Source organism: Macrotis lagotis, chromosome X (genome assembly GCF_037893015.1).
Source record: "Macrotis lagotis isolate mMagLag1 chromosome X, bilby.v1.9.chrom.fasta, whole genome shotgun sequence".
Taxonomy (NCBI): Eukaryota; Metazoa; Chordata; class Mammalia; order Peramelemorphia; family Peramelidae; genus Macrotis; species Macrotis lagotis.
In genome coordinates, this window is record NC_133666.1 from 294,643,318 (window position 1) to 294,671,117 (window position 27,800).

Consider the following 27,800-nt stretch of genomic DNA (forward strand, 5'->3'; position numbering starts at 1 on the left):
AGGGAAGATAGCATGGAGGGCAATAAAGGGTAGTAATTATAACTTTGAATGGTAATGGGATGAACTCTCCCTTAAAATGTAAGCGAATAGAAAAGTGGATTAAAAAAAAACAGAATCCTGTAATATGCTGCTTACAAGAAACTCATTTGAAGCAGAGAGATACATACAGAGTAAAGGCAAAAGGTTAGAGCAAAATATATTTTGCTTCAGCTGAAGTGAAAAAAAGGGGTAGCGTTTCTTATCTCAGACAAAGCAGCTGCAAAAATAAATAGCATTAAAAGAGATAAGGAAGGAAATTATATCCTCTTAAAAGGTACCATAGCCAATAAAGTAATTTCAATACTAAATATGTATGCACCCAATGGAATAGCATCCAAATTCTTAAAGGAGAAGTTGAAGGAGTTACAGGAAGATATAAACAGCAAAACTCTACTAGTGGGAAACCTCAGCCTCCCGCTCTCAGATCTAGATAAATCTAACTATAAACAAGAAGGAAGTTAAGGAGGTAGATTGTTAGAAAACCTGGACATGATAGACTTATGGAGGAATTTGAATGGGAATAGAAAGGAATATACTTACTTTCCTGCAGTACATGGCACTCACCAAAACTGACCATGTACTAGGGCATAAAAACTTAATAATCAATTGCAGAAAGGCAGAAATAGTGAATACATCTTTCTCAGATCATAATGCAATAAAAATCATATGCAATAGTGGGCCAAGGAGGATATATAACCAAACTGAATAACCTCATTTTAAAGAATGAGTGGATCAAACAACAAATTATAGAAAGAATTATTTTTTCCTAGATAATGACAATAAAGAAACAACACACCAAAATCTCTGGGATACACTCACTCAAAGTAGCTGTCAGGGGGTTTATTATATCTTTAAATGCTTACATGAATAAATTAGAGAAAGTGGAAATCAATGAATTAAATATGCAACTAAAAAAATTAGAGAAAGAACAAATAAAAAACCCCCAGTTAAATACCAAATTAGAAATTCTAAAAATTAAAGAAATTAATAAAATTGAAAGCAAGAAAACTATTGAATTAATAAATAAAGCCAAGGGCTGGTTTTATGAAAAAACCAATAAAATTGATAAACCTCTGGTCAATTTGATTAAAAAAGAAAGAAAACAAAATTGCTAGTATCATAAATGAAAAAAGTGAACTCACCACCAATGAGGGGGAAATTACAGTAATAATTCAGAATTACTTTGCCCAACTCTGTGCCAGTAAATCTGATAATTTAAATGCAATGAATATTTACAAAAAATGTAAGTTGCCCAGGTTAAATAAGGAGGAAATTAAATACTTAAATAACCCTATCTCAGAAAAAGAAATTCAACAAGCTGTTATTTCTTCTTGCTGTAGAGATACTTTTTTCTTTTAAAGATTTTATTTAGAGTTTTACAATTTTTTTAATCTTACTTCCCTCCTCCCACCCCCCACAGAAGGCAATTTGTCAGTCTTTACATTGTTTCCATGGTATACATTGATCCAAATTGAGCGTGATGAGAGAGAAATCATATCCTTATGGATGAAACAAAGTATGAGATAGCAAGATCAGACAGTAAGATATCAGGTTTTTTTCCCCTAAATTTAAGGTAAAAGTCCTTGGTCTTTGTTCAAACTCCACAGCTCTTTATCTGGATACAGAATGGTATTCTCCATTGCAGAGAGCCCCAAATTGTCCCTGATTTTTGCAATAATGGAATGAGTGAGTCCATCAAGGTTGATCATCGCCCCCATGTTGCTGTTAAGGTGTACAGTGTTTTTCTGCTTCTGCTCATCTCACTCAGCATTAGTTCATGCAAATCCCTCCAGGTTTCCCTGAATTCCCACCCCTCTTTGGTTTCTAACAGAACAATAGTGTTCCATGACATACATGTACTACAATTTGGTAAGCCATTCCCCACTTGAATGGAGAATTTCCAATTCTTTGATACCACAAACAGGGCTGCTATGAATATTTTTGTACAAGTGATGTTTTTACCATTTTTGATCTTCTCTTCAGGGTATAGACCCAGTAGTGATATTGCTGGATAAAAGGGTATGCACATTTTTGTTGCCCTTTTGGCATAGTTCCAAATTTCTCTCCAGAAAGGTTGAATGAGTTCACAGCTCCTCCAACAATTCAACAAACCATTATTGAACTCCCTAAGAAAAAATCTCCAGGGCTAGATGGATTCACAAGTGAATTCTATCAAACATTCAAGGAACAACTGGTTCCAATTCTATATAAACTATCTGGAAAAATAGGTGAAGACAGAACTCTGCCTAACTCATTCTATGACACCAATATGTTGCTGATACCTAAACCAGGAAGAGTTAAAACAGAGAAAGAAAATTATAGACCTTTCTCTCGGAGGAATATAGATGCAAAAATCTTAAATAAAATCTTAGCAAAACAACGTTATCAGTAGGAAAATATATTATGACTAAATAGGATTTATCACAGGAATGCAGGGTTAGTTCAATATTAGGAAAATTGTCAGTATAATTAATTATATCAAGAGCAAACCTATCAGAAATCATGATTATATCAATAGATGCTGAAAAAGATTTTGACAAAATACAACACCCATTCCTACTAAAAAGACTAGAGTGTGTAGGAATAAATGGATTATTCCTTACAATAAACAGTATCTATCTGAAACCATCAACAAGTATTGCATGTAATGGGGATAGGCTAGAGGCATTCCCAGTAAGATCAGGGGTGAAAAAGGGATGCCCACTATCATCACTACTATTCAATATCGTATTAGAAATATTAGCTTCAATAATAAGAGAACAAAAAAGAAATTGAAGGAATTAGAATAGGGAAGGAAGAGAGAAAACTCCCACTCTTTGCAGATGACATGATGGTATACCTCGAGAATCCCAAAAAATCATCTAAAAAACTACTAGAAATAATTCGCAACTTTAGTAAAGTTGCAGCATATGAAATAAACTCTCATAAATCCTCAACATTTCTATATATAACTAGCAAGATGCAGCAGAAAGAGCTAGAGAGAGCAATCCCATTCAAAGTCACTTCAGACAATATAAAATACCTGGGACTCTACATGTCAAGGCAGCCTCAGAAACTTTTTGAAAACAATTACAAAACACTTCTCACACAAATAAAATCAGATTTAAATTATTGGGCAAATATCAACTACTCATACATAGGTTGAGCTAATATAATAAAAATGGGGGTGGCTAGGTGGCATAGTGGATAAAGCACCAGCCCTGGAGTCAGGAGTACCTGGGTTCAAATCCGGTCTCAGACACTTAATAATTACCTAGCTGTGTGGCCTTGGGAAAGCCACTTAACCCCATTTGCCTTGTAAAAACCTAAAATAAAAAATAAAAATGAAAATAAAAATGACAATTGTACCAAAATTAAACTACTTATTTAGTGCCCTACCAATCAAAATTCCAAATAATTACTTAAATGAGTTAGAAAAAATTGTAAGTAAATTCTATGGAGAAATAAAAAGTCAAGAATCTCCAGAGATTTAATGGAAAAAGTGCAATAAGAAGGCAGCTTAGTCCTACCAAATCTAAAATTATATTATAAAGCATCAGTCATCAAAATTGTCTGGTATTGGATAAGAAATAGCATGGTGGATCAGTGGATTACACTAGGTGCAATAGCAGGAAATAGTTATAATAATCTGCTGTTTGATAAACCCAGAGTCCAGCTATTGGGATAAAAACTCTCTCTTTGATAAAAACTGTTGGGAAAATTGGAAGTTAGTATGGAAGAAACTTAGATTAGATCAACACCTCACACCCTATAGCAAGATAAGATCAAAATGGATACAGGATTTAGACATAAAAAAATGTTATAAGCAAACTGGAAGATCAAGGAATAGTTATACCTGTCAGATCTATGGAAAGGGAAGCAATTTGTGACCAAGGAAGAGATGGAGAACACCATTAAAAATAAACTAGATAATTTTGACTACATTAATTTAAAAAGCTTTTGCACAAAGCCACTGTAACCAAGATCAAAAGAAATGTAGTAAATTGGGAAACAATTTTTACGACTAGTGTTTCTGACAAGGACCCATTTCTAAAATATACAGAGAACTGAGTCAAATTTTTTAAAAAAAGACAAGCTATTCCCCAATTGACAAAAGGCATACAGATGAGGAAATCAAAGCAATCCATAGTCATGAAAAATTGCTCTAAATGACTATTAGAGAAATGCAAGTTAAAACATCTGTGAGTAGCACCTCACACCTCTCAGACTGGCCAATATGAACAGAAAGGACAATGATCAATGCTGGAAGGGATATGGGAAATCTGGGACCTAATACATTGTTGGTGGAGCTGTGAACTCATCCAAACTTACTGGAGAGCAATTTGGAATTGTGCCCAAAAGACAACAAAAATGTGCATATCCTTTGATCCAGCAATACCATTCCTAGATCTTTACCCCGAAGAGATCGTGATAAAGGGTAAACACACCACTTGTACAAAAATATTCATAGCAGCTATGTTTGTGGTGGCAAGGAATTGGAAATTGAGGGAATGTCCATCAATTGGGGAATGCTTTTTATGTATGTGATAGAACACTATTGTTCTATTAGAAACCAGGAGGGATGGGAATTTAGGGAAGCCTGGAAGGATTTGCATGAACTGATGCTGAGCGAGATGAGAAGCAGAAGAACATTGTATACCCTAAAAGCAACATGGGAGTAATGATCAACCTTAATGGACTTGCTCATACCAATAGGGTAACAATCAGGCACAAATTTGGGATATCTGTGAAGGAGAATGTCATCTGTAACCTGAGAAAGAATTGTGGAGTTTGAACAAAGACCAAAGAGTCTCTATGTACCTTTAATTTAAAAAATAGTGTCTTATTATGTAATTCTGCTATATCTCATACTATATGTTTCTTCCTTAAGGATATGATTTCTCTCTCATCACATTCAACAAACTGCCTTCTGTGGGGGGTAGGGGGAAGGAAGCAAGATTGGGGGGAAATTGTAAAACTCTAAATAAAAACAAATTGTGGAGACTCAGGCAGAGGGTTAAGTGACTTGAGCAGGGTCTGAGGTCAAAATTGAACTCAAGATTTTTTTATTCCTGGTCCAGGGCAATTCATGTACCACTTAGCTGACTTCTGCTCTTGATGAGTTTATTTTCTTGGTTGTTTAAATTCAGAGTTTAAAAAAGAAAAAAGAATTTAGGTTAAGTATGCTCTACAAAGAATTTCAGATCTGTGAACAAAATATTTGCTTTAATTAACTAGAAAAATAGATAATGTCCTATGGCTTACATAAGTTAATTCAAGACTTCAAAAGATGACTGTCATAGGTTTGCTCTGGGCCCTCCTCTTCAGTGCTCCCCACCTTACTTGACAAACTTCCCTCTACTGGCCCTTAGGCCACTAACACAATCCATCAACTGGCTGCACTGGACTAATTGAAACCTTTTTTCTTGGTAGAAACTGAGAGAGCTCCACTAACACTACTAACATACATTTTTTTTTTTAGAATATAGGATCCTTCCTCTTCTTCCCTCCACTTCCCTGCACTCTAAAATGAAAAACTGGGTGGGATTTTGGTAAAATAAAGTTTAAGCATTTAAAACTGTTTAATGATTGTCTTAAGGCTCTGTATTTTTTGAGGGATGTCATTATGAATAACAATTTTTCTTTGGATATAGCGTTAATCAGCAGTTTTTAAAGCTTCTACATGGATGAATTTACTATGTCATTCCTACTAATAGCAACTGGACATAAAGGGATTTCTGAATTATTTATATAAATAGTTCCTAAGTAGATTGCAATATACTTCTAAAACCATTCAAAAAGGACTATTTAATTGAATTCTGAAATAGGAAATTAAACAATTCTCCTGCAGTTGACTTATACTTTTCCATTTTTATATAATGTTTAAATACAGTTAATATTGAATTAAAGTGTCAATTTACATTAATTCAACAAAATAGTTATGAAATACAAATTCAATACTGGATCATAAAGTTCATATCAAGTATACGATTTACTCAGATTCTTCTTTTTAAAACCATTACCTTCATTCATTTTAGTATTTAATTTTCTCTTTTGTATAGTAAGCATTTTTGGCTTTTTGTAATCACCAACACTGCCTAGAAATCAATATCTGAGATGCAGAGACATATTTCAGGGGGAAATTATATAGACAGTTATTCAATTTGTAAATTATTCTTAGGCCAGTGATATATATTCATTGCATTAATCTCAAGCTACTCAAATTGGGTAGTGTGCATAAATAGTGAATAATTTTATATACAATACTTCTAAAGTTGCAAATATATTTTTCTTTAATATTATCAAAAAATTAGAAATTAGAAATCAGTAAACCACATAAGATACTCTGAGTAGCAAATAAAAAGAAAACTCTTCATTTTAGCCCCTCACACAAAATTTACAATTATAGACATATACTGAAAAATATAAACCAAATGAAAATTTGATAAACTAATACCAGGCTGCTTTGACAAGATTATAATGATAACATTATGATGAACTTTCATTTAAGATCAAAATATTTTTAATTTTGTTTTACATTACAGCATATAAACTTTACCTTTTTAAAAATTTTTTTTATTTATTTAAAGCAATGGTCCAAGGTCACATAGCTAGGTAATTATTAAGTGTCTGAGGTTGGATTTAAACTCTGGTCCTCCTGACCCTGGGGTTGGTGCTCTATCCACTGCATCACCCAACTGCCTCCAAACTTTTGCTTTTTTAAGGTTATAAAGTCAAGTAGGAAATAATTATTTTTGGAATTAGAATAAACTTATATTTGATATCCATGATTTAGATTAATTTCATGCTCCCTTACTGAAAATACATTTCTGTTCCATTTTCTAACTATCAGATAGGTACAGATTACACTTTGACTTCTTTCTAGCAAGACAAGAAAAAAGAAAAAGAATTGAAAAGTAGCAGATAAGAAAGAGCAAAATGTAACTGATAAAGTCACTATTATTTTACTGATCTAAGTAAGGATAAGGCTCCATGGAATCTCCCCACTCTTACTTTACTTTTAAATGGTTTAGATAATTAACAGAGTTCCAACAGTTTTGTAGGCCTACTATCTAAACTAAACTATCTGAACTAAAACAGTTTCTAAGAATGTTATTAACTTATTTGAAGAAACAAATATGCCTGTTGCACATCTAATGGTGGATGCTTAATTTAAAGCTTGTTGACTGATTAGTCTTGAAAATGTGTACCTGGAATCGAAATCAGAGTACCAAATGTATGGTGCATAAGGCTAGATAAAGTGGATACTTTAAATGGTTAGATTATTTATACAGATTACTACTCTGCTGACCCAAATGATATGATCTGCTGCTTGTGAAGTTTTGATATTCTCCAACATTAAAAAAACAAAAAAACAAACAAGACTATCCTTTAGACATTTCTATAAAGGATATGAATGTAAAACTCTTCATACATTAGTAATTTTGGCAAAGTCTTAAAAATTACAGTATAATCAAATTGTGTATTTCTACAGATATATGTCGAAATATAGATCACAGATACATGAATCTCTAAAAAAAGAGAGCAGGATGTGCTAAAAATCATATCTATAAAGACAGTTGTCTCAGTGTAAAATTTCCACTTCCATTTTTCCAACTCTGGAAAAGGTCATAATTTAATTCATTTTTATTTGTCCCTATATACATTATATTTCTGTATTTACATTGTACAAACCAACTTATGTAAAAACCTTAAAGTGAAGGAAAAGAACATTTGCAATGAACTATACAACATTTACATTTAAAAAGGGCAATCCCGAATTTGCAGAGACTTAGCTTGCCCTGTAGCACCTTTTCTTTAAAATTCCCAAATACTGAGTGCATACCAAAGTATATGCAATTTTCATAAACTAACATGGTTAATTTTCAGAAAATGTGAGCTGATCTGAAAAAGTGAATGGCAGTTCATCAGTTGTTTCTACAGGTATGTTACTTCCAATGAATGGAGATGAATGATTCTGGGCACCATGACTTGAAATAAGTGTATCAGGAGTCTGGTTGCAATGACAACTACTTGAGTTATCGGAGTCTGAATTGTAAATAATATGGAATGAGTCCGGAGAAGAATGATAATGTTCAGCTGCCACTGATGGGGTGGTAGGGTTCTGGCAAGGACTATTTGGCATGAAACAAGCCTGAAAGCAACTCTTCCTTCGTAATCCTCGGTGGATGTCTAATTTAGCAATGAGAGGCTTGCCAACATTTACTTCCTGTCTTTCTTCTATAGTATCTTCCATTCCTGGATATTCATAGGATAAACACACTGTGAAGATTAGGTGTTCCTAAAATGAAAATAAAAAATGTTTCCAACAGTGAAAATATAGCATCCTTAAACATTTCCTCTTCAATATTGCTTATAGTGTTAGACACAGTTGCCATCTGAATTTTGTTGAAAATTTTTTTCTCTGTTTTTTGTAAATTCTTTGTTATTAAATGGTGACTCTTTGGGTAGGGTGGGGGAGAGATATAGTTGGAAATGAGGAGATGTGAAAACAAAAGATATCAATAAAAATAAAATTTAAAAATTCCCATCTCCTTTCCCAGGTCCCATAACTCTTTCTCTCTAAACTCACGATCAAATTTTTCTTGGCTATTTTCTGAAATATTTTCATATTCCCTGAATTTCATATTCCCTAAAAATTTCATATTCCTGAAATCTTTTCATATTCACAGATGCTGTCCTTGCTTTATTTGTCAGTTTGGGCACATGTCCATTCTCTGGAATTGAAATAGCATCCCAATTCTTGGAACTGAAACACAGAATTACAAAGCCCTCAAATTAATCTTCCTAAAAACTGTTATAAAGAATTGTGAGTATTATAATTTAGAAAACCTACCCTCCATAGCTGTTAGAGGAGGAAGATATAGCTAAAGCAACAACAGTGACAAAATCATCTTTAAATATGTGAATGAATAATAGCTCAGTGGCTAAATGGTTGAAATATCATAAGGTAAAAATCTGTTTCTTACTTCAATACTTTAAAGACCCTGACTGTATTATTATTATGGACTCTCCTTCAACTGATGCAAATATCAACTTCTCAATGACTTAGAAGATGGTATTTATGAGATACGGTGGCCAAAAAAAATTAAGCCCTAGTGGCCCATTCCTCTAATAATTATCACTAGTCCTATCTACACTTAAGGGTTTTTCAGGTTGATAGAATTTGGGTCAATTTCTGCTCTGCCCAAAAACACCATGGCTCCCTGTGCCATGATGAAATAACAGAATGGAACTTTAGTAAAAAAAAAATCTATTGAAGTAGAGAGGGTAAGAAAACTAACTAGAACAGATTAAGGTTGAATCTGTAAGAGTAAGTATATGTATTCACATCAAATACTCTTATGTAAAACACTGAAATTAAGCAGAGATCTACTTGTATGTAATACACTCAAAATTTCTCCACAAAAAGTAGGTGAAGAGTAAAAAAACAAGATCATAGTATTGGGAATTCTAAAACTGAGTTTGCTAATACCCTTCTGTTAAACATTTGGAAACCACCTTCTTATTCTTTATTTTGAAGTTATTCAACAAGGAAATGATAAAAGAATGCTTAAAATAAGGGGCAGCTAGGTGGTATAGTGGATAAAGCACCGGCCCTGGAGTCAGGAGTACCTGGGTTCAAATCCGGTCTCAGACAATTAATAATTACCTAGCTGTGTTGCCTTGGGCAAGATACTTAACCCCGTTTGCCTTGGAAAAAAAAAGAATGCTTAAAATATTTAAAAGCAGAATTTGTCATAAAAGACGGAATGATAATAGTATTTCTGAATAGTCCTAAGTTTTGAGGCTAACAGAATACATGGAAGCAATTACTATAGAATACAGAGCAGTGACATCTTACTCAATATCCCATTGTCAGTCTGCAAATGTCAGGGTATTAACTATGAAATATCTATGTGAATATACCAAAAAAAAAAAATTCCCAAATTCAACCTTACAAATCAGGAAATTCAAGGATGGTGATTACCTTTAACTTCTGCAGTGAACTGAGTCGAGTGTAGAGGCAATGCTTGGGAAGATCCTTGGATACTAAATAACTTCCAGTCTCTTCAGGAGTTCCTTTATTTGCATCTTTTGGATCAACATCTAGATCCTAGAATTTGAGAATCAATAAATAAATCATTATGCAATTATATAATGTAGAAAATCTTAAGAAAATTCTAGTGTTATGTATACTTCTAAGTTTAAAGGAAGCATTCATGGTGGACCAGGCACTGGAGTAGGGTGCTTTTGGGTAAATGACTTAACCTTGTTGTCCCTTAATTTTTCCTTAATATATAAAAGGAGGCTTGGATTTCATGAATGTAAGATTCCTTTCAGTTCTAAATCTCTGACCCTATTAATAGACTAATGCTGGAAAAGTACATGGAAAAACAAAATTACAAATCAAAACAACTTGATTAAGTTAGCTTAAAAAAAAGATCCTCAATAGACAACTTGAATAATAAAAATGGGACACGAAGACTTACAGTATCACCATCTTATTTTTGACAGAGATACTTTAAGCATTTTAATAGCCTACATTTTTGGTTAAGCAGATGATTCTTTACCTTGAACTAAAAAGATCTTACACCTTGAACTAAAAAGATCTTAACACAAGGCTTTCCAGAGAGTAAATACTTAATGCACATTAAAATGAAAATGCAATCAATAAACAATGGTGCTAAGATTATGTTCCTACATGCCCATGTTCTGAATTTTATAGTATCCTTAATCCATGGTAAGTACATTATTTCTTCAAGGCATTCTAGTATCCCAAAAAGTGAGCTTACCATGGAAAAGTATGCAGTTTTCTTTTTTAATGATTTTATTCCTTAGATAACAAAACAAATTTCTCTTCTTAAAATATTCAGAAGTGTTATTATCAGCTGATTCCCATTGCAGCAATAGATTATTATAGTGTATTTCCCTGAAAGGGCTCATACAGATATGAGTTTAAATTAGATTCATCTGAGTTTAAAAATATAAATCCATGGTAATTTCCATTTTTATGGTACATTTTATTTTTCACATTACCTCACTTTAGAAAATAATAGTATTTTAAGGTTGTCTTTTCTGAATAACTGAATAACTTGATAATCAATTTTTCAATATTATGACAATAATTTCTAATGTAAGACACACTTCCATCTCTAATACCATATGTTATCAGATTGGAAACATATTACTTTTCAATAAATGAATACTGTAAAAACTAATAAGAAAAATGAGAAACTTACAAATGGGAAATCTGTAACATAAGCTTCACACATCATTATTTCAGGTGGTTTGTATATTATTCTTGTGTAGATTATCATGACATTGGAAAACTCAGCTGCAAATCCTAGCTGAATCTGAACACCAGATTTAAAATCAAGACACATACTTTCTGGAAGTTCTGAAAAAAATGCATTTAAATTATTATATAAAGAGTTAAATTAAGAAAACTTTGATAATATTTCTAGACATACAAAATACATTTATACTTCATCTATTATACCTTAAACTCCAATGAGATTAACTACTTCCCTGATGGGAGGCACCATGTCTGATTGTCTATCTCTTAATGGTGGTTAGCATAGATGAATACATGATACACATTATATGTTTTGATATTTTTTTCATGATTTAGTTGTTTGTGAAATGATCCCAAATCAAATTCATATGGATGTAGCTACTACAAAATTTATATGGCATCTCATATTTTGAATGTGTGTTAACATTAATTTATTAACAGGAGATGTAAGTTTTACTTAAGACAATTATATTTAGTGACAGAATGCTGTGAGTGTTCAATAAATATAGCTAACTTCCATTTGTTCACGATAAGAGATGTATAGATTGCAGACACTTTACACCAAACCTCAGCATACTACCAACACAGAATGAACTAGGAAAAAGTAGAAATGGAGAAGAATCTTAAAAAATTCATTAGCTTGATAATTATTTTCTGCTCATATTAAGCAACAATTACACTCCATTCTACTTATGGGGTTAATCTCTTTTGTCTAACATCATAGATGCAGACTGGAACATATAGGCTGATTCATTTCTATTGTTTCCTAATAGGCTGATGTGTTTGTATAATAAGTTTGGAAAAATAACAATTGAGGAAAAACTATATTGTACCATGAATACATATCTAGAAAGAACTTACAAAATAAAATTGACCATACCATGTGCCTTGGCCCATTGTAAATTTCGCACCAAAGATTCTGGAGAACATAATGTTTGTTGTATGGGATCAGTGAGTGCCCTCTTTTCAGATAAACTGCTTCGAATCTCTAAGGCCTGCTTGCCTTTGGTTAGGTGACATTTTCCCATATCTAAAAAGATGATACATATTTATGAAATGCATACATATCTATTCATATACATATATATATGATTCAGATAATGATTTCCCTAAGTAATATAATCATCACATCAATATATCTATTTTTCTTGCTTTCAATTATCTTACTCTAATTTCTATAAATTATCCTCCTATTTCTCTCTCTCTCTCTCTCAAGGTTGATTATATGGGAGTTGGGTGAGAATACCCAAGTGGTGATCAATATTTTAAATATAGTTTTTATTCTGTAAAAGAGAAATCACAAATAATGTAGGCAATATTGAGATTTGCAAGGTAGAAGCAGGATTGTTTTCAAACCCAAAATTCAATATAGTTTTAGAAGGGATGAGTTAACATTGCCAATGAATTAATCTTATATGATTTCAAAATAAAATACTGATCATTGATCTAAATACACAATGATTTGCTTTGAAGCATATTCATTCCACTGCATTACTCTGTTCACTAAATAAGAATAGGAGCATTGCTCTATCCTTTCCTTTTAAATCATTACAATATATTATTCTCTATATTGCTGATAAATTTTTAGTAGAGCAATCCGAGCAGATGGAAACATGGTTTTTAATCCAGAATATATATAAACAAAAAAAATGGGTTCAAAGAAATTTTAAAAAAACAATTTCATGGTAAAGATAGTTGTCCAAATTTTTAAAAACCAATCAAGCTTTAAAAAATTTTTTTTGGAGTACTTAGGCAAAATGAAGTATACATAAAACACTTTAAAAAAAACCCCTCCATTAAGGGGGTACCTTGTTGGTCTAAGAAGAAAAGATGCTCTGTTCTCTCAGAGATAAAATATACAGTTAGAACTGAGGAAACAAGTAGCCCATTTAAAAATTTTATTATCTTTTGTCTTTAATATCACTTCTAAACTTGTTCTCCTACTCTTTAGCCAGTGACCCCTCCTTTGTGAAAGAGAATCCTGTTTTAAGAAATTAAAAAAAAAGAGGAGCAATTTAGTAAAACTAATCAACAAATAAAGGAGTCTGATACAATATGCAATGTCCTATACCTATAGTCCTTCACCTCTGCAGAGAAGGGAAAAAATTTTTCTTATGTCTTCTCTTAACCATTATAATTATATAATATTCAGCTCCATATTTTTGGTTCAAGCCATTTACATAGTTGTGGCCATTGTGCATAATATTTTCCCATTTTCCCCTTATTTTCCTCTGCATCAGTTCCCAAGTATTCCCATTCATCTGAATACTTACAACAGTAATCATTTAAGGCACAGTAGTATTCCAATACATTCTTTTTATCTTTTCTGTTTTAAAGAATTCTTTGTTTTTATTAAAAAAAATCTGAACTAAAAAAATGAGCATTTTCATATATATGTGTAGGACAGAAGGAGAGAATTGCACAGAAAACTAAAAATCTCTTTATGTCTGTAATTATATAATAAATTTAACACATAACTTTCAAAGCTGTCCTGTTGGTTTGTGACTCATTCTGTACTTTCTTATATTTTCAACTTATTTTTTGGGGGGTGGGGGGGTACCCTATTCTTTAACTCCTTTCTACTTATCACTGATCTCTTCCTTCCTCAGAATGAATGCATGGTACCCGTATTTTTCTCATACTATATCTATGCAAAAATTCCTTATCTTTTAAACTTAGAAATTATAGAGTTTAATCTTATTTTATTGAAAAGTCTGAAAAAACAGCCTTTGTTCTCAAACAGCTCACCACCTTATAAGAGACAACACTTTCAAACAATTCTAAACTGAGGAAATGGAAGATAATCCCAGAAGGGAAGCACTCACAGTGGTGGGGACTGGGAGAAGTCTTCTGAAGAATATGTGATTTGAACTGAATCTTGAAAATCCAGGAAAACCAGGAAGCAGAAATGAGAAGGAAGAGAATTCTAGATATGAGAGACAACTAGTGAAAAGACAGCAAAGAGGAAAGAATGCTGGACCTGAAGTCAGAATTCAGGAAAACTCATCTTCCTGAGTTCAAATCTGGCCTCAGATATTTACTAACAGTTTGACCTTGGGCAAGTCACTTAACCCTGAATGCCTCAGCTTCCTCATCTGTAAAATGAACTGAAGAATGAAATGGCAAACCACTCCAATTTCTTTGCCCAAAAAAACCTCAAATGGGAGTCATGAAGATTTAGACAAGATTGAAAAATTATTAGATAAGCTTGAAAAGTCATGAATTTAAGAGATAAAACATTTACTGGAATCACAGAATTTTAGAGTTTCAACATATATTTCAAGATAAATTACTTTAATAAAATACTGTTTCCAAACTCTAATAATCCCAAGCATGGAGAGAGAATTCCAAAAACAGGAACCTGTAAGAGTAGTTTCCCCTTAATTTTCTCTTTTACCTTCTGCAACTTCATCTAGTAAGACAGTAATTTTCTTGTCTTCCAACAACCGATCTTTTAAGAACTTCATGAAGATTCCATTTGCTAATCCAGAATGTTGGATTTCAAAAGCTTCTGCTCCTTGACATCTTCAAAATAGTAATAGGAACCAATATTTATTACAAAGTAAAGATATTTTCCTAGTTATTGATGGACTTACTTTTCCTACTTCCCAAGCAATATCCTTTCTTGGGTCTGAAATTCCTATTCAGAGGAGTATTACATTGCTGGATAAATTTGACTACTAAGAAAAACTAAGGGGCAAATATATTTGTAACAACTGTAAATCTCTAGATTTTTAATCAAAGAAAAGAGATCCTTACAAAACTCTTTTTTTAACAACAGGAACTCTTAAAGATTATAAATGGGGAAGTCAAAGATAAAATGCATTGAGTCAGTTTTATAAGACATTTTTGAATTAAATATTAAGCCTTCTTACGTTGCATATCCAAAAACTATATTAGCGGTGACTCTCAGGGCATCCAAGATTGGAATAGTATCGTCATAGTCATTTCTAGGATAAAAACAACAGGTATGGAAGTAAAATGGGAAAAATATCTTTAAAACAGCAAAAATAAAGTTATTAAAACTACTATATAATGACTTTGTAAATAATAGATATTTATTGAGTTGAAAAAAGATAAGACAAATAGATTAAAGAAGTGGTTCTTGAATTTATCTAATTACTTTTCCTCTCTTCATTCAACATTTCTTTCACTCCCAGAAAAGAGATGAGGAACAATACACATGTAGGTGAGAAAAGAAACAGAGTGAACAACATTTTCCTTTCTTTAGATCAGAAAAGATGTATACAACTGGGAGATGACAAATAGTTGTGACTGTCTATTGACTAAGGATTAATGGATAATTGTCTTGAGAAGGGGGAAATAAGAACAGAGGATGTGGGAACCCTACACCAAACAACTTTCAGCATCTTAAAGCACCACTAAGAGCTAGATGTATTTCTCCTAAAGCCCTATCAACAGATAAAACTATAATCTGAGATGAACTAAAAGAAAATTAACAAAACATAGTGGAAAGAACAATGAATTTGGATTTAGAAGACCGAAGTTTGAAGTCTTACTCTATAACTCAGTTTCCTTATCTATAAAATGAGAGTGGTGAAACAGCCTCTTTCCCCTTCAAGCTCTAAATTTTATGACCTATGGCACTCCTACACATTTAAACAAAATACATAACAAAATAAAAATGGATCTTCTTAGCATCAGGCTAGCTTGCAAAAAGTATTAACCATATTCAGTATACACACACACACACACACACACACACACACACACACACACACATATATGTATATGTATCATCTCTGACAACCAAGAAATTGAAAAGTTTGAAAAAAAATTCCAGAAGTCAGTGAAACTGGAATCAGGAAATTTGACTCATTATAGCTCTATAAGACATTTTTATGAATCCCATCTCTAGTACCCAAACACTAACTGGAATTATTTCCATTATGTGAGAATAACTGCAATTTCTGATATGTGAATACAGGCAAAATCTGCTTAACCATGGTGATTGTTTTCATGAATTTAGGTTGCAGAGAACAATTATTCCCATAGCAACAGTATTACAAATGGAAGATACTTCCTTACACAGGCAAAATTTGGAAAGTAAAAGATTAAAATTAATTTTTACAGTGACTAGAGATTAAAATAAGGCTGGACTAGATTGAATGGGAATATTTGAATAAATTAACAGAACTATGATGTGGCAATTTGAAGTCACCAAAAAGTTTGAGGTTGGCAGTCACCTAAATGAGAATGATAGAGCTGACTGATGGTGAGAGAAGGCTGACTGGAGGACAAAAAAGATTAATCTGGAGCCATTTTGAACACAGTTGGGAAAGGGAGTTTATTATTCTTTAGGAATTTCCAAATTCAACAAAAACCTATTAAATACCTAGAATGTTCAAGGTGGTGGAAATACTTTAAATTAAGAAAAAACAGCAACGAGTTCCCACCCTCATGAAAGTATGAGGCATACAGAAATTATTAAGAGGATGCGAATGTTAATAACTGTGGATATCAGACAAAATTTCAAAGAAGGTTACACCTGAGCCTGTGCTGTGCAGATTAGAGAGAGGAAACACTGAGGAATCCAGGCAAGAGGTGGTTAGGGGCAGAAGGGTAACAGACAGAAGGTGACCAGTGTAAGCGATGTTGGAGAGATACAACTGACCAGACTGGCAGCTGACATAGGGGACTGAGGAAGAAGGACAACTTCAAGAATATCAACCTGGATGCTTGGAAGATTTAAGATAAAGCTATAGGCACTCAAATAAATCAGAGTATTCTTTAATAAAAGAAAGCAATTTGGGGAATTTTGGAGGAACACTCTTTCAAAAAACAATGGAAAATACTGAATCCTAGTTTAACTGAGAGGAGATAGAGCCAGGGACATTCAGGAAGCCGATTATGACTGGACATACCTCTTAAAAAAAAATTAAAGGAGTAAAACTAGAAGTAGGCAGTGATTCTCAACTTGCATAATTTTAAAAATTAAACAAACCAAAACAAATCAGATCCCTTTGAAGTCTAAATTAAAGAACCTCCAGGAGAATGTAGTCTCCTGGTGGGCAGGGACTATCTTCTTTTGTTTCTGCATTTCTACCTTCATAGCACAGGACTTTGCAATACAGTAAGTGCTTAAAAATGATAGTAACATATTCATATAAACACTTTAAATATTTTGCAAAGTGCTTTCCTCATAAGCCTGCGAGGTTGATGTTGCAAATGTTATAACCTCATTTTAGAAATAAAGACGAAGTTTAAAGTGGTACTGATAAAGCAGGACCTGACTCCAAATCTAGGGTTCATTCCTAAGAGATCATCTCGGAGGTGCTTTCCAAACTGTGATTATATAAGAGTAAATACACAAGGACTTAGCAGTCCTGTCTAGATAGATTAAGAGAACAATTAATCTCAAGGGTTAGGCCACAGTTAAGGTGCTTTATCAAAATCCCCTTTGATCTAAATCACTGACAAACAAGCATTGCATCATGGCCATTCTCATGGATTTTCCAACAGGAATCCATAGTGTAATGAAATCTCAACTTTGTACAGTTTAGTAGTGCTTTAATGCAGAGGTGTCAAACCCAAACAGGTGCTGGAATCAGATTAAAATGTAATTGGGGGACAGTTAACAAAATAAATAGAAACACAAGAGAACATAATGGTAATATGTGAAGTCAATATGCATGTGCCTGACAGGATCCTTATGTATAGTTTAGCACCCCATCCCCACCCCACCCCTTTTTTAGTTTGGTTCCACTGCTTTAAAACTGAATAGCACAACAATCTTATGAGGTAGGCACTAAAGACATTATTTCTATTTTACAGGTAGAAAACTGAAGTCAGCAAAGTCCAGTGGTTTGCTCACATGTGTAATAAGTATCAAAGACACTGATTTGATTCTGAGACTAGCATTAAATCCATATATATGGGGAATGAAATAACAACCCACTGAAAATAAATTTTTTGATGAAACAATTTCTTCCTAAATTAAATGATGATCTAAAATCCACTAATTGAATTCTAGAATATGTTAAATAAAAGATGAAGTTTTATTACATATAAACATATTTAGGTATATATAGAGACACATAAATTATATTTTTAGTTTTCAGAAAAGATATAAAGTATTTAAATAAGAATTACCTTCTCATTTCATCTGTCATTCTGATTTTTGATAGATTTAATCCTCAGAGACTAACGTTTCATTAATTAGAACAAAACCATTATTTAACAAAGAATTAAAGCTTTATTTACCTTTTTCGACACATATCCAACAAGAATACATTAAGGCCAGTCTCTTTTTCTTGCATCAATTTAAGTATACTTTGTACACAAAGACAATTTGCAGACCTGTATGGATTTGGAGCATTCACAGGAACCATAAAACTGTTACCATAGTTTTCATAGCCATGTCCTGCATAATATAATAAGCCTGCAAAAACAAATAAACCCACGGAGAGAATTTTAAAATCTGAACATTCATGTTTTAGAAAATGCAATTTAGGGGGGCAGCTAGGCGGTGCAGTGGATAGAGCACCAGCCCTGGAGTCAGGAGTACCTGAGTTCAAATCTGACCTCAGACACTTAATAATTACCTAGCCACGTGGCCTTGGGCAGGCCACTTAACCCCACTGCCTTGCAAAAACTTAAAAAAAAAAAAAGAAAGAAAATGCAATTTAATTCTTTGATACTGACAGAAACAAAATGCATGAGAATTAATATTCATATATATATATAGAATACTCACATATAGCAAATAAACATATAAAAATAAATCATAAAATGGAATTGCTGAGAGATGAGTATTCAAGTAAAAACTAGTCCTAAGACATATGTGTCATACAAATAGGAATAATGAATTTCCTCTAATGTACACAAACAGAACACAACCAAGGCAGTCAGTTCAAAATAAATTATCAAAATCTCTTTGCCTAAACTAGTTAATTTTTAAATGTTTCTTTTAAAAATGTTTTTTATTGATATTTTATATTTCTGGCATCACCAGAGTTACCTCAAGAATCCCCCTCTTCTCCCTCTCCCAGACACCCATCTTATAAGAAAATATTTTTAGACAGGAGAAATGAGTCAGTCCAACCAATAGATATATTGAAATGGTCTGAAAATACATGCAATGTATAACACTTGTGGACCTCCCACTTCCACAAAAGGAGTGGATAGATTCTCTCATCTCTCTTCCTTTGAGTCCTTTGATTTTTGTAATTTTGTTAATTCATTTTTAAATTTTTTTGTCTGTAGTGTTTTTTTCAATCTACATTGTTTAGTTACTGTGTATAGTTTTCTTCATTCTAGCTTCCTTCACTCTAAATCAGTTCATATAGAATCTTTCCATGCTTGTCTGTACTTGTAATACACATGATTTTTTCTTTTGTTTTTCCAATTATATGCAAAGATAGTTTTCAACGTTCATCTTTTGTAAGCTTTTGAGTTCCTCATTTTTCTACCAGCTTCCCTTCCTTCCTCTCTCTGCTTTTCCCATGGCAGCAAATAATCTGATTGTATTATCAAGTTTAACATATTATCATATCAGTCATGTTGTGAAAGAACTTGAAAGAACATTGCAAAATTAGAACTAAAGGAAAAAAATAAGAAAGAAAAAAACATAAAAGAAGTTTTAAAAAGTGAACATAGTAGTTAGTATGCTTTGCTCTGCATTCAGACTCCATAAATTTTTTTCTATGGCAGTTCACATCACAAGTCTTTTAGGATTGTCTGTGATGGCTAAAGTGATGAGAGGATTGGTGTTCATCACAGATGATAATCTCCCAATGTTGCTGTAGGATATTTTTCGGGTTCTGTTTTCTTCATTCAGCATTAGGTTATATAAGTCTTTTCTGAAATCTGTCCATTCATGATTTTTTTTTAAAGTTTTTGCAAGGCAATGGGGTTAAGTGGCTTGCCCAAGGCCACACAGCTAGATAATTATTAAGTGTCTGAGGCTGGACCTGAACTCAGGTATTCCTGACTCCAGGGTCAATGCTCTATCCACTGCACCACCTAGCTGCCCTGTCTAATTAATATATTCTTGAGGACTCTATTACCCATAGCTATGTAAATCTAGACATGAGTTATACAATATAAAATACATTCTAAGATGTTTGTGAAATCTAGGTAGGAAAAAAAAGACAATTAACAAGTTATAAAGATATTGATCCTCTGGTTTATTTATAGCAAATGCATACTAAGAGAATGGATATCTATCTATCTATCTATCTGTCTATGTATGTATATATATATATATCTAAATATATATATTTATATATGTGCACTTCATAAACACACATTTGACTGTTTAGACAGTTAGTTTATATATATATATATACTATATACCAAACTCTTATCAGAAAAATTTGATATGAAGATTTTTCCCCTATCAACACGTGTTATCCTAAATGAATTAATGTCATCTATGCAAAAGCTATTCAATTTCAAGTAATCAAGGTTATACCTATTTTTTCTTTTATAATTATATTTCTTGTTTGTATAAACTATAGTTTTAATAATTCCAGCACATCTGATATGATTGCAGAATGAGAAAATTAAGGATAGAAAGCAAAAGGATAGCATGCTAAAAGTAATGTGATCAAAACTCAACACTTGCTTCTATTTTCAACAATTTTAATTTTTTCCAACAATAATGGCATAAAGCATGCTACTAATATAAATAATTAGTTATATTTATAGAAGTATATAAAATTTTATTACATTTGTTTACATTTATTGGTTTCCACAAATTTTTTTTTGCCTAATTCATTTCCAACTGTCTAAAAGATAATCTTCATGTAAGTCTAAATTCATCATCTATACCCCTAAATCTAGTCCTCCTGACTTCCCTGTCTCTGTTAACAATTTCATTATACTGACAGTTACCTATGCTTATTGACTAAAGATATTTTTTGATTTATCTTTATCTCTAAAAGAGGCTATAAATTTTAAAAGGGCAAAGACCTTGTCTTATTTTCACTCTGGAAATCTAGCACAAGGCATGGTACATAATAAGTGCTTAATAAAGACTTGTTGAACATGAAATAAAAATCATACAGTTTCCCATATGGAAGTAATTTGAAAAAGAAGTCCCACTTGCTGACTCAACACTTGACAAATGCTGCCTTTGAAGATTTCCAATGAGGGAAAATCCACTATTTCACTTTCTAAGAGTTACTAAGAAATTTTTCTTTAAATAAGTAGGGTGGGGAGAGTTGGGGTATTTAATTTTGATGAACTCATCAGAATGTGACTTAGTGACATCTTAGGAAGATAATTCTTGATTAGATAGCAATGAGTAGGGCTTGTTCAAATTAAATTATTTAGTTTTCAAGGAAAAGAAATGAACATTTATTAAACATCTACTATTTGTCAGATACTGTTCTGAGCACTTTACTAATATGATCTCTCATCTGATCCTCACAACAAATTTGAGATAGGTGCTATTATTATTATTCTCATTTTACAGTTTAAGAAATTGAGGTTTGCAGTGTTATATGCCTTGCCTTAGATGTTATAGCTAGTAAAGTGTCTAAGGCCAGATTTGCCCTCAGGTCTTCCTTAATCTAGGACCAGGGCTCTATTTTACCACTTATTTGCCTCCAGTTTGATTGTTTATGGCCACTGACAGATCCTGAACGTGTTTTCCACATTTTTTTAATAGGTTCCTTTTTAAAAGTGTCTTGTATCTTCTGCATTTTCTATGTGAAATAAAGGCTGTCCTATATCTAGTATGTAATTTTTTTAAGTTTTTTTTTTGCAAAGCAATGGGGTTAAGTGGCTTGCCCAAGGCCACACAGCTAGGTAATTATTAAGTATCTGAGTCTGGACCTGAACTCAGGTATTCTTGACTCCAGGGCCAATGCTCTATCCACTGCACCACCTAGCTGCCCTGTCTAATTAATATATTCTTGAGGACTCTATTACCCATAGCTATGTAAATCTAGACATGAGTTATACAATATAAAATACATTCTAAGATGTTTGTGAAATCTGAGTAGAAAAAAAGACAATAACAAGTTAAAAAGATATTGATCCTCTGGTTTAATATTTAGAGCTGGCCCTGGACTATAGGTTATAATTTCATGAACCCTAAATTTACCTCTTTTCCCATAGCTCCTAACTGACCTCAAAAAGAACAAGTCTATCCCTCTCTCATGACAGTCTTTTGAGCACTAAAAGGGAGTTATCTTGTCCCCCCTTCTTGACTTTTTCTTCATTCTTTTCCTTCAACTGATTATCCTATGGCATGAATTAGAGACCTCAAGCTATTTTTGTTTTCCTCCTCTAGATGCTTTCTGGTTTATCAATGCCCTTCCTAAAATGTTTCAAATAGAAATATACTCTGACCAGTGGTCTATATTTCTACTACTATATTTCAGGATTGCAGACATTAAATTGTGAGGTATAACCTTAACTGGGTGTTCCTTAGCTACCATTACAGAGAGCCATTCTTTTTTCTATTGCTTTGAAGCCCAGGATTATTAAACTAGTTCACAAACATTTTAGAACTTCCTAAAATATTTATGGAAATGAAAACAAAAATCCAAACAAATTATATATTTTAATGTATCTTTGTAATGCACTTAAAAATTTTTTTATAAAAGAAAAATAAAAATGTTCAAAGTAAAGGAAAGTAAGTTTTAATTAAGGCACATCAAGCACATTAATCTTATCACTCTAAATTCTTTATTCTTAACATACTATGGTCACAATCCAATGAATTTTTATTTTGGGAACTGATTTCATCAGGCTATGTGTTTTTAATTCAGTGTTTAAATAAGTGGATAGTTTGTAAATAAGATTTTGATAGTTTATTTTGGACTGATAAACCACTGGATGATTTTGTGGAGCTTGACTTCATTGCCAGGCTTCCTGTGCAACAACTGTTTGTGCTAGCTATATTATGCTTCTGTTTTAGAGAGGGTGAGGTCAGTTAGATTTAAGAAGTCAAAGATAAGAGTTGTAAAACATGGTCACTGAAACAGAGCCAAGTGCTAATACCATTTATTCATTAAATATAGACCTGCTTTAAGACTTAGCTCTGAAACAAAATGATGGATGATTCTAGTTTACCTAACTTTTCAATACTCTACATGGTAGTACTACAGTGCAGTACTCTGCATTGGCAGAGAAAGAAAATTCCCTATATCAATGTCCAGGCCCTGTTCCTAAATATTAATTATCTCCAATAGTCCACTACATGTATGGAATAAAATATTTTGCTTCATTTGTAAACTTATGAAATATATAAAAACATGAATTTCATAGAAAACTAAAACTTCAAATTATAGCCAATTTCTTCAAACTAGTTACTATTAGCTATGAAGTTTGTCGAGTCTTCCATCAGAATATTGTATGAAACAGATAGACATTCTTTCCATTCCTGCCTAAAATGCCTGTGTTAGGCTACATCTACACCATACACCTGGATCCACAGCCTTGGGTTTACAGAAGAGCTGATGTCCAAAGAGGTTAATTGACTTGTCTGAGAGGTGCAGAGTTAAGATCTGACTTCACAATCATTATATTGGACTTCATGACTTTTGATTTCTACTACTAACAATCCATTCTGATTTATTTTCACTGAATTTCATAACTGTGTATTATTTTCATTTTATAGTTGAGAAAACTGAAATACATGCCTGTAGTCAATACATTAGGATGGAAGAATAAAGGTGGTCTTTAGAACTTAAATAATGAAAAGCCCAAGAGTATATGGTCTTGACAGATGAATTTGAACTTTAGTACAGTAATTATAAAATTCAGAAATATGCAGAAAATTATAATACAAAGGTCTATAGAACTTCAAAAATATTTTTTATTTTAAAATTTAAAATAGTCTATAAAGTTTATACTAAGATTATAATGTAGTGCAGATCAGAATTACAGCTATCTAAAATAACTTTCCAAATTTATGGGTTTAAGTTTCTCTTTTTAAGTTCAGTATATACATTTAACTTCCCCATTTTTTGGGGGGGGGGAGTAGATTAAAAGACTTATCTCTCCAATGATTTGAGTTTGGTGTGGAAACTTACTCTAGGAAATTGGAAATTAAAAGCATGGTAATTCTTCAGTGCTTATTTCCAGGGAAATATTTTGCCATTTAAACAGACTTTAAAATTCTTTCTGCAGGGCCAGCAGGATCAAGAAGATGAATTGACAAATGGCTACTAATGACATGACTGCTGAAAAGGATTTTTTTCTTTACAAAGCACTCACTGAAAGTAGAAAACCATTGAGCATTGAGTATCTTGAGTAAACTTATATATTGCCCTTTATTTACTGGTTATTCCATAAACATTGTTGACTGCCACAAATGGGATTTTTGACAGTAATAGGACTTATAGAAAGATGTTAAAAAGTTTTTTAAAATGATTAAGTTAGAACTGAATATATTAAAAATTCTATGCATTATACATGTTATAATGCTTCATTTAAAAAAATTTGTTTGACATTTTTTAAATAGGAAGAATTCCATTTTTCTATAAGACATTATGAAGAACAGCTCTATAGTCACAAAAAGTCCTGCATGTGGTAAAGGCTAAAAATAGCCATGAAGGTCACTATATAAACAATTTTTTTGATCAATATTACTCACCTGTATTTATAATTCCTTAAGAAAACAGAAGGCTCCATTTCAAATGGTCTTACTTGATTTCTATATTCTAAAAGTAAAGACTCAATGACAATTTTTCTATTAGCCTAAATTTTGAACATACTTAATGGAATCTAGTTCATACCACTATTTTGTCCTTTCTGAGAGTATAATTTACTCCATTTTGAATGAATGTTTTATTTTTCTAGAAAATGTGGGAACTCAAATTTGGATTTCAATAGTGTATTTACAATTTTATGAAATAATATCACTGTATTTTCCCCATGATCTCCATATAATTTTTGATTAAAAAACATATATATAAGCAAATCTTTAGCACTGAAAACCTATAGAAAGAACATTATTAATTCAAGTCTACCAGTGTCTTTCATATATGAGCCCAGGATGACAATATTCAGTGCTGAACATGATACACATTTTATTTAGCATGGAAGACACCAAGTCAAATTGTTCCTTCTCATATTGACTACCAATGTACAGGAATTAACATCCTTATCTTGATTTGAAGCCAATTATCTCCCTCTTAGACCTCCACTGTACTACTACAGTATAGTCATTTAATTTTAATTGTTTACCAAGCTTAATTTGAAGACTCTGAGCTATATAATTTCATTTTTTGCTTCAAATATTCTCCAGTTGCAAGGTAAATGTCAAATGCAAATAGAAAATACAGTGGTAAGGACAATGCAAAATAGCAAATTTTAAAATAACTTAGAAATTAATTTTGAATGTGTTTTTATATGTATAGTGAAAAAATTTACCTGCCTTTTATTTAAAATATGAAATTGAGTTTGTTCACAAAAGGGTGATCGGGAATGATGAGATGTTTATGTCACATGATATAGCAGTAAAGGATGAATAGCTAAGTAGTTGAAAGATTTTGTATTTAGGATTGGGGAATTAGGATAACTTTCTTCATATATCTGAAGAACTAGCATGTGGAAGAGTTATTTCATGAAATATTGTTCAAAGGGTACTAGGACTAATGGATGGAAATTTTAGGCAAGTGAATTTTGTTCCAGTGTAAGGAAGAACCTTCCAACAATTACAAAATTACATAAAATCCGAGAGCCTAGAACTGGAAGAAGTTTTAGGAAGTCATCCAGTTCAAATGAAGAACCTGAATAAGAAAACAAGAAATCCCTTTATAACATCCCTGACAAATGATTTTTCATTCTTATTTGAAGACTGACAGGAAGACAGAACCCACCACTTCCTGAGGCTGCCCATTCTATTTCTGGATAGTTCTAGTCAGAAGGAAGTAATTTTCTATCATTAAATCATATTTTCTTTGAAATCACCACCCACTTTTTCTAGTTCTGTCTCCTCAGACCAAGGAAAACAAGTCCAATCTCTCTTCCAAATAACAGCTTTTTAAATACTTGAAGATAGTTTGGTAAGTCTTCCTAAGTTAAGCCTTTTCCAAATAAAACATGATCTTGAGCTCCTTTACCATGCTGAATGTTGATCCCCCAACCCCAATCTCTTGATATCATCACTGTCTTCGATAATAACTGTTGTAGCCCTTTCTTATATTTTGTTTATCGGTGAGATGAAGAGATGGACAACCAAGAGAGCAAACCAGTTGAGCAGGGAGCAATACCCTGTTTCTTACCAAGTACTGATACCTGATACTAGTAAAACTCAAAGTATTACTCAGAGTGGAGAAAGCTGAACTCAGAGGTCAGTTAGGAGTCTCCGGTAAGGGAGAAAATGTACCAGAGGACTACTGATCCCATGTGTATTTTGATGAATTTCTCTAGACTTATAAATTATCCTCAAGTAGTCATTTACAGTCATCTTATAATTTGAACTTGAGTATTGGTTGGCTGGTTGGTCTACTAAACTAACGCAGCTGCCACATCACATTGTTTATTTACATGGTTTGCAGTCCATTAAAATGCTCAGAACTTTTTCCCCTGACAAATTGCTATATAGTCAAATTATACCAATTGTATACTTAGGAGACTGTTTTTTTAAGCCAAATGATGACTTATTTCTATTAAGTTTCAACCAATCATATCCAGAGCAAATTTCTGACTGCCAAGACCTTTTGAATTCTGATCCTATCTACCCAAGGTGTTTACTGCCCCTTTGAGCATTGTAATCTGCCAATATGATGAGTCTTGCTTAGACCTTTATCTAAGACATGGATAAAAAAATGAACAGCATGAAATCAAGCAGAAACTCTGAGGATATGCCATCAATAACTATTCTTTGAGTTTTGCTGCTTGGGTTGATTACAAATCTACCTTGTAGCGCCATCATCTCACCCACCTCTCCTTATTTTTTCCACAACAACAGCCTAAGAAGCTCTGTCAAATGTTTTGCTAAAATCAAATGCTAAACTTGACTACATCATTTCCCTATGTTACCAGTTTTATAACCCTGTCAAAAAAGGAACTGAAATAAGTCTGGCCTGACTAAATTTTGAAGAAGTTATTGTGAATACTACTGGGTCTATACCCTGAAGAGATCATGAAAAAGGGTAAAAACATCACTTGTACAAAAATATACATAGCAGCCCTGTTTGTGGTGGCAAAGAATTGGAAATCAAGTAAATGTCTTTCAATTGGGGAATGGCTTAGCAAACTGTGGTGTGTGTGTGTGTGTGTGTGTGTGTGTGTATGTCATAGAACACTATTGTTCTATTAGAAACCAGGAGGGATGGGAATTCAGGGAAGTCAGGAGGGATTTGCATGAACTGATGTTGAACGAGATGAGCAGAACCAGAAAAAACACTGTACACCCTAACAGCAACATGGGGGTGATGATCAATCTTGGTGGACTCCCTCATTCCATCAGTGCAATAATCAGGGACAATTTGGGGCTGTCTGCAATGGAGAATACCATCTGTATCCAGAGAAAGAACTGTTGAATTTGAACAGAGAC

At 32.7% G+C, this 27,800-nt stretch overlaps 1 protein-coding gene across 3 annotated transcripts in view; it reads right to left on the reverse strand.

The window, feature by feature from the left end:
• Positions 1-1,050: 1,050 nt before the first annotated feature.
• Positions 1,051-27,800, reverse strand: part of MALT1 (MALT1 paracaspase) — a 98,412-nt gene continuing 71,662 nt past the window's right edge. For 2 of the 3 annotated variants that reach the window (XM_074201771.1, XM_074201774.1), the window contains 7 exons: positions 18,542-18,719; positions 15,193-15,267; positions 14,715-14,842; positions 12,198-12,347; positions 11,262-11,419; positions 10,010-10,135; positions 1,051-8,320 (listed from right to left, as the gene is read on the reverse strand). In XM_074201771.1, the coding sequence (XP_074057872.1) occupies positions 7,898-8,320; positions 10,010-10,135; positions 11,262-11,419; positions 12,198-12,347; positions 14,715-14,842; positions 15,193-15,267; positions 18,542-18,719 (1,238 nt within the window). In that variant the 3' untranslated portion in view covers positions 1,051-7,897. The remainder of the gene's footprint in view (positions 8,321-10,009; positions 10,136-11,261; positions 11,420-12,197; positions 12,348-14,714; positions 14,843-15,192; positions 15,268-18,541; positions 18,720-27,800) is intronic. The other variant, XM_074201773.1, reaches the window with a different exon arrangement.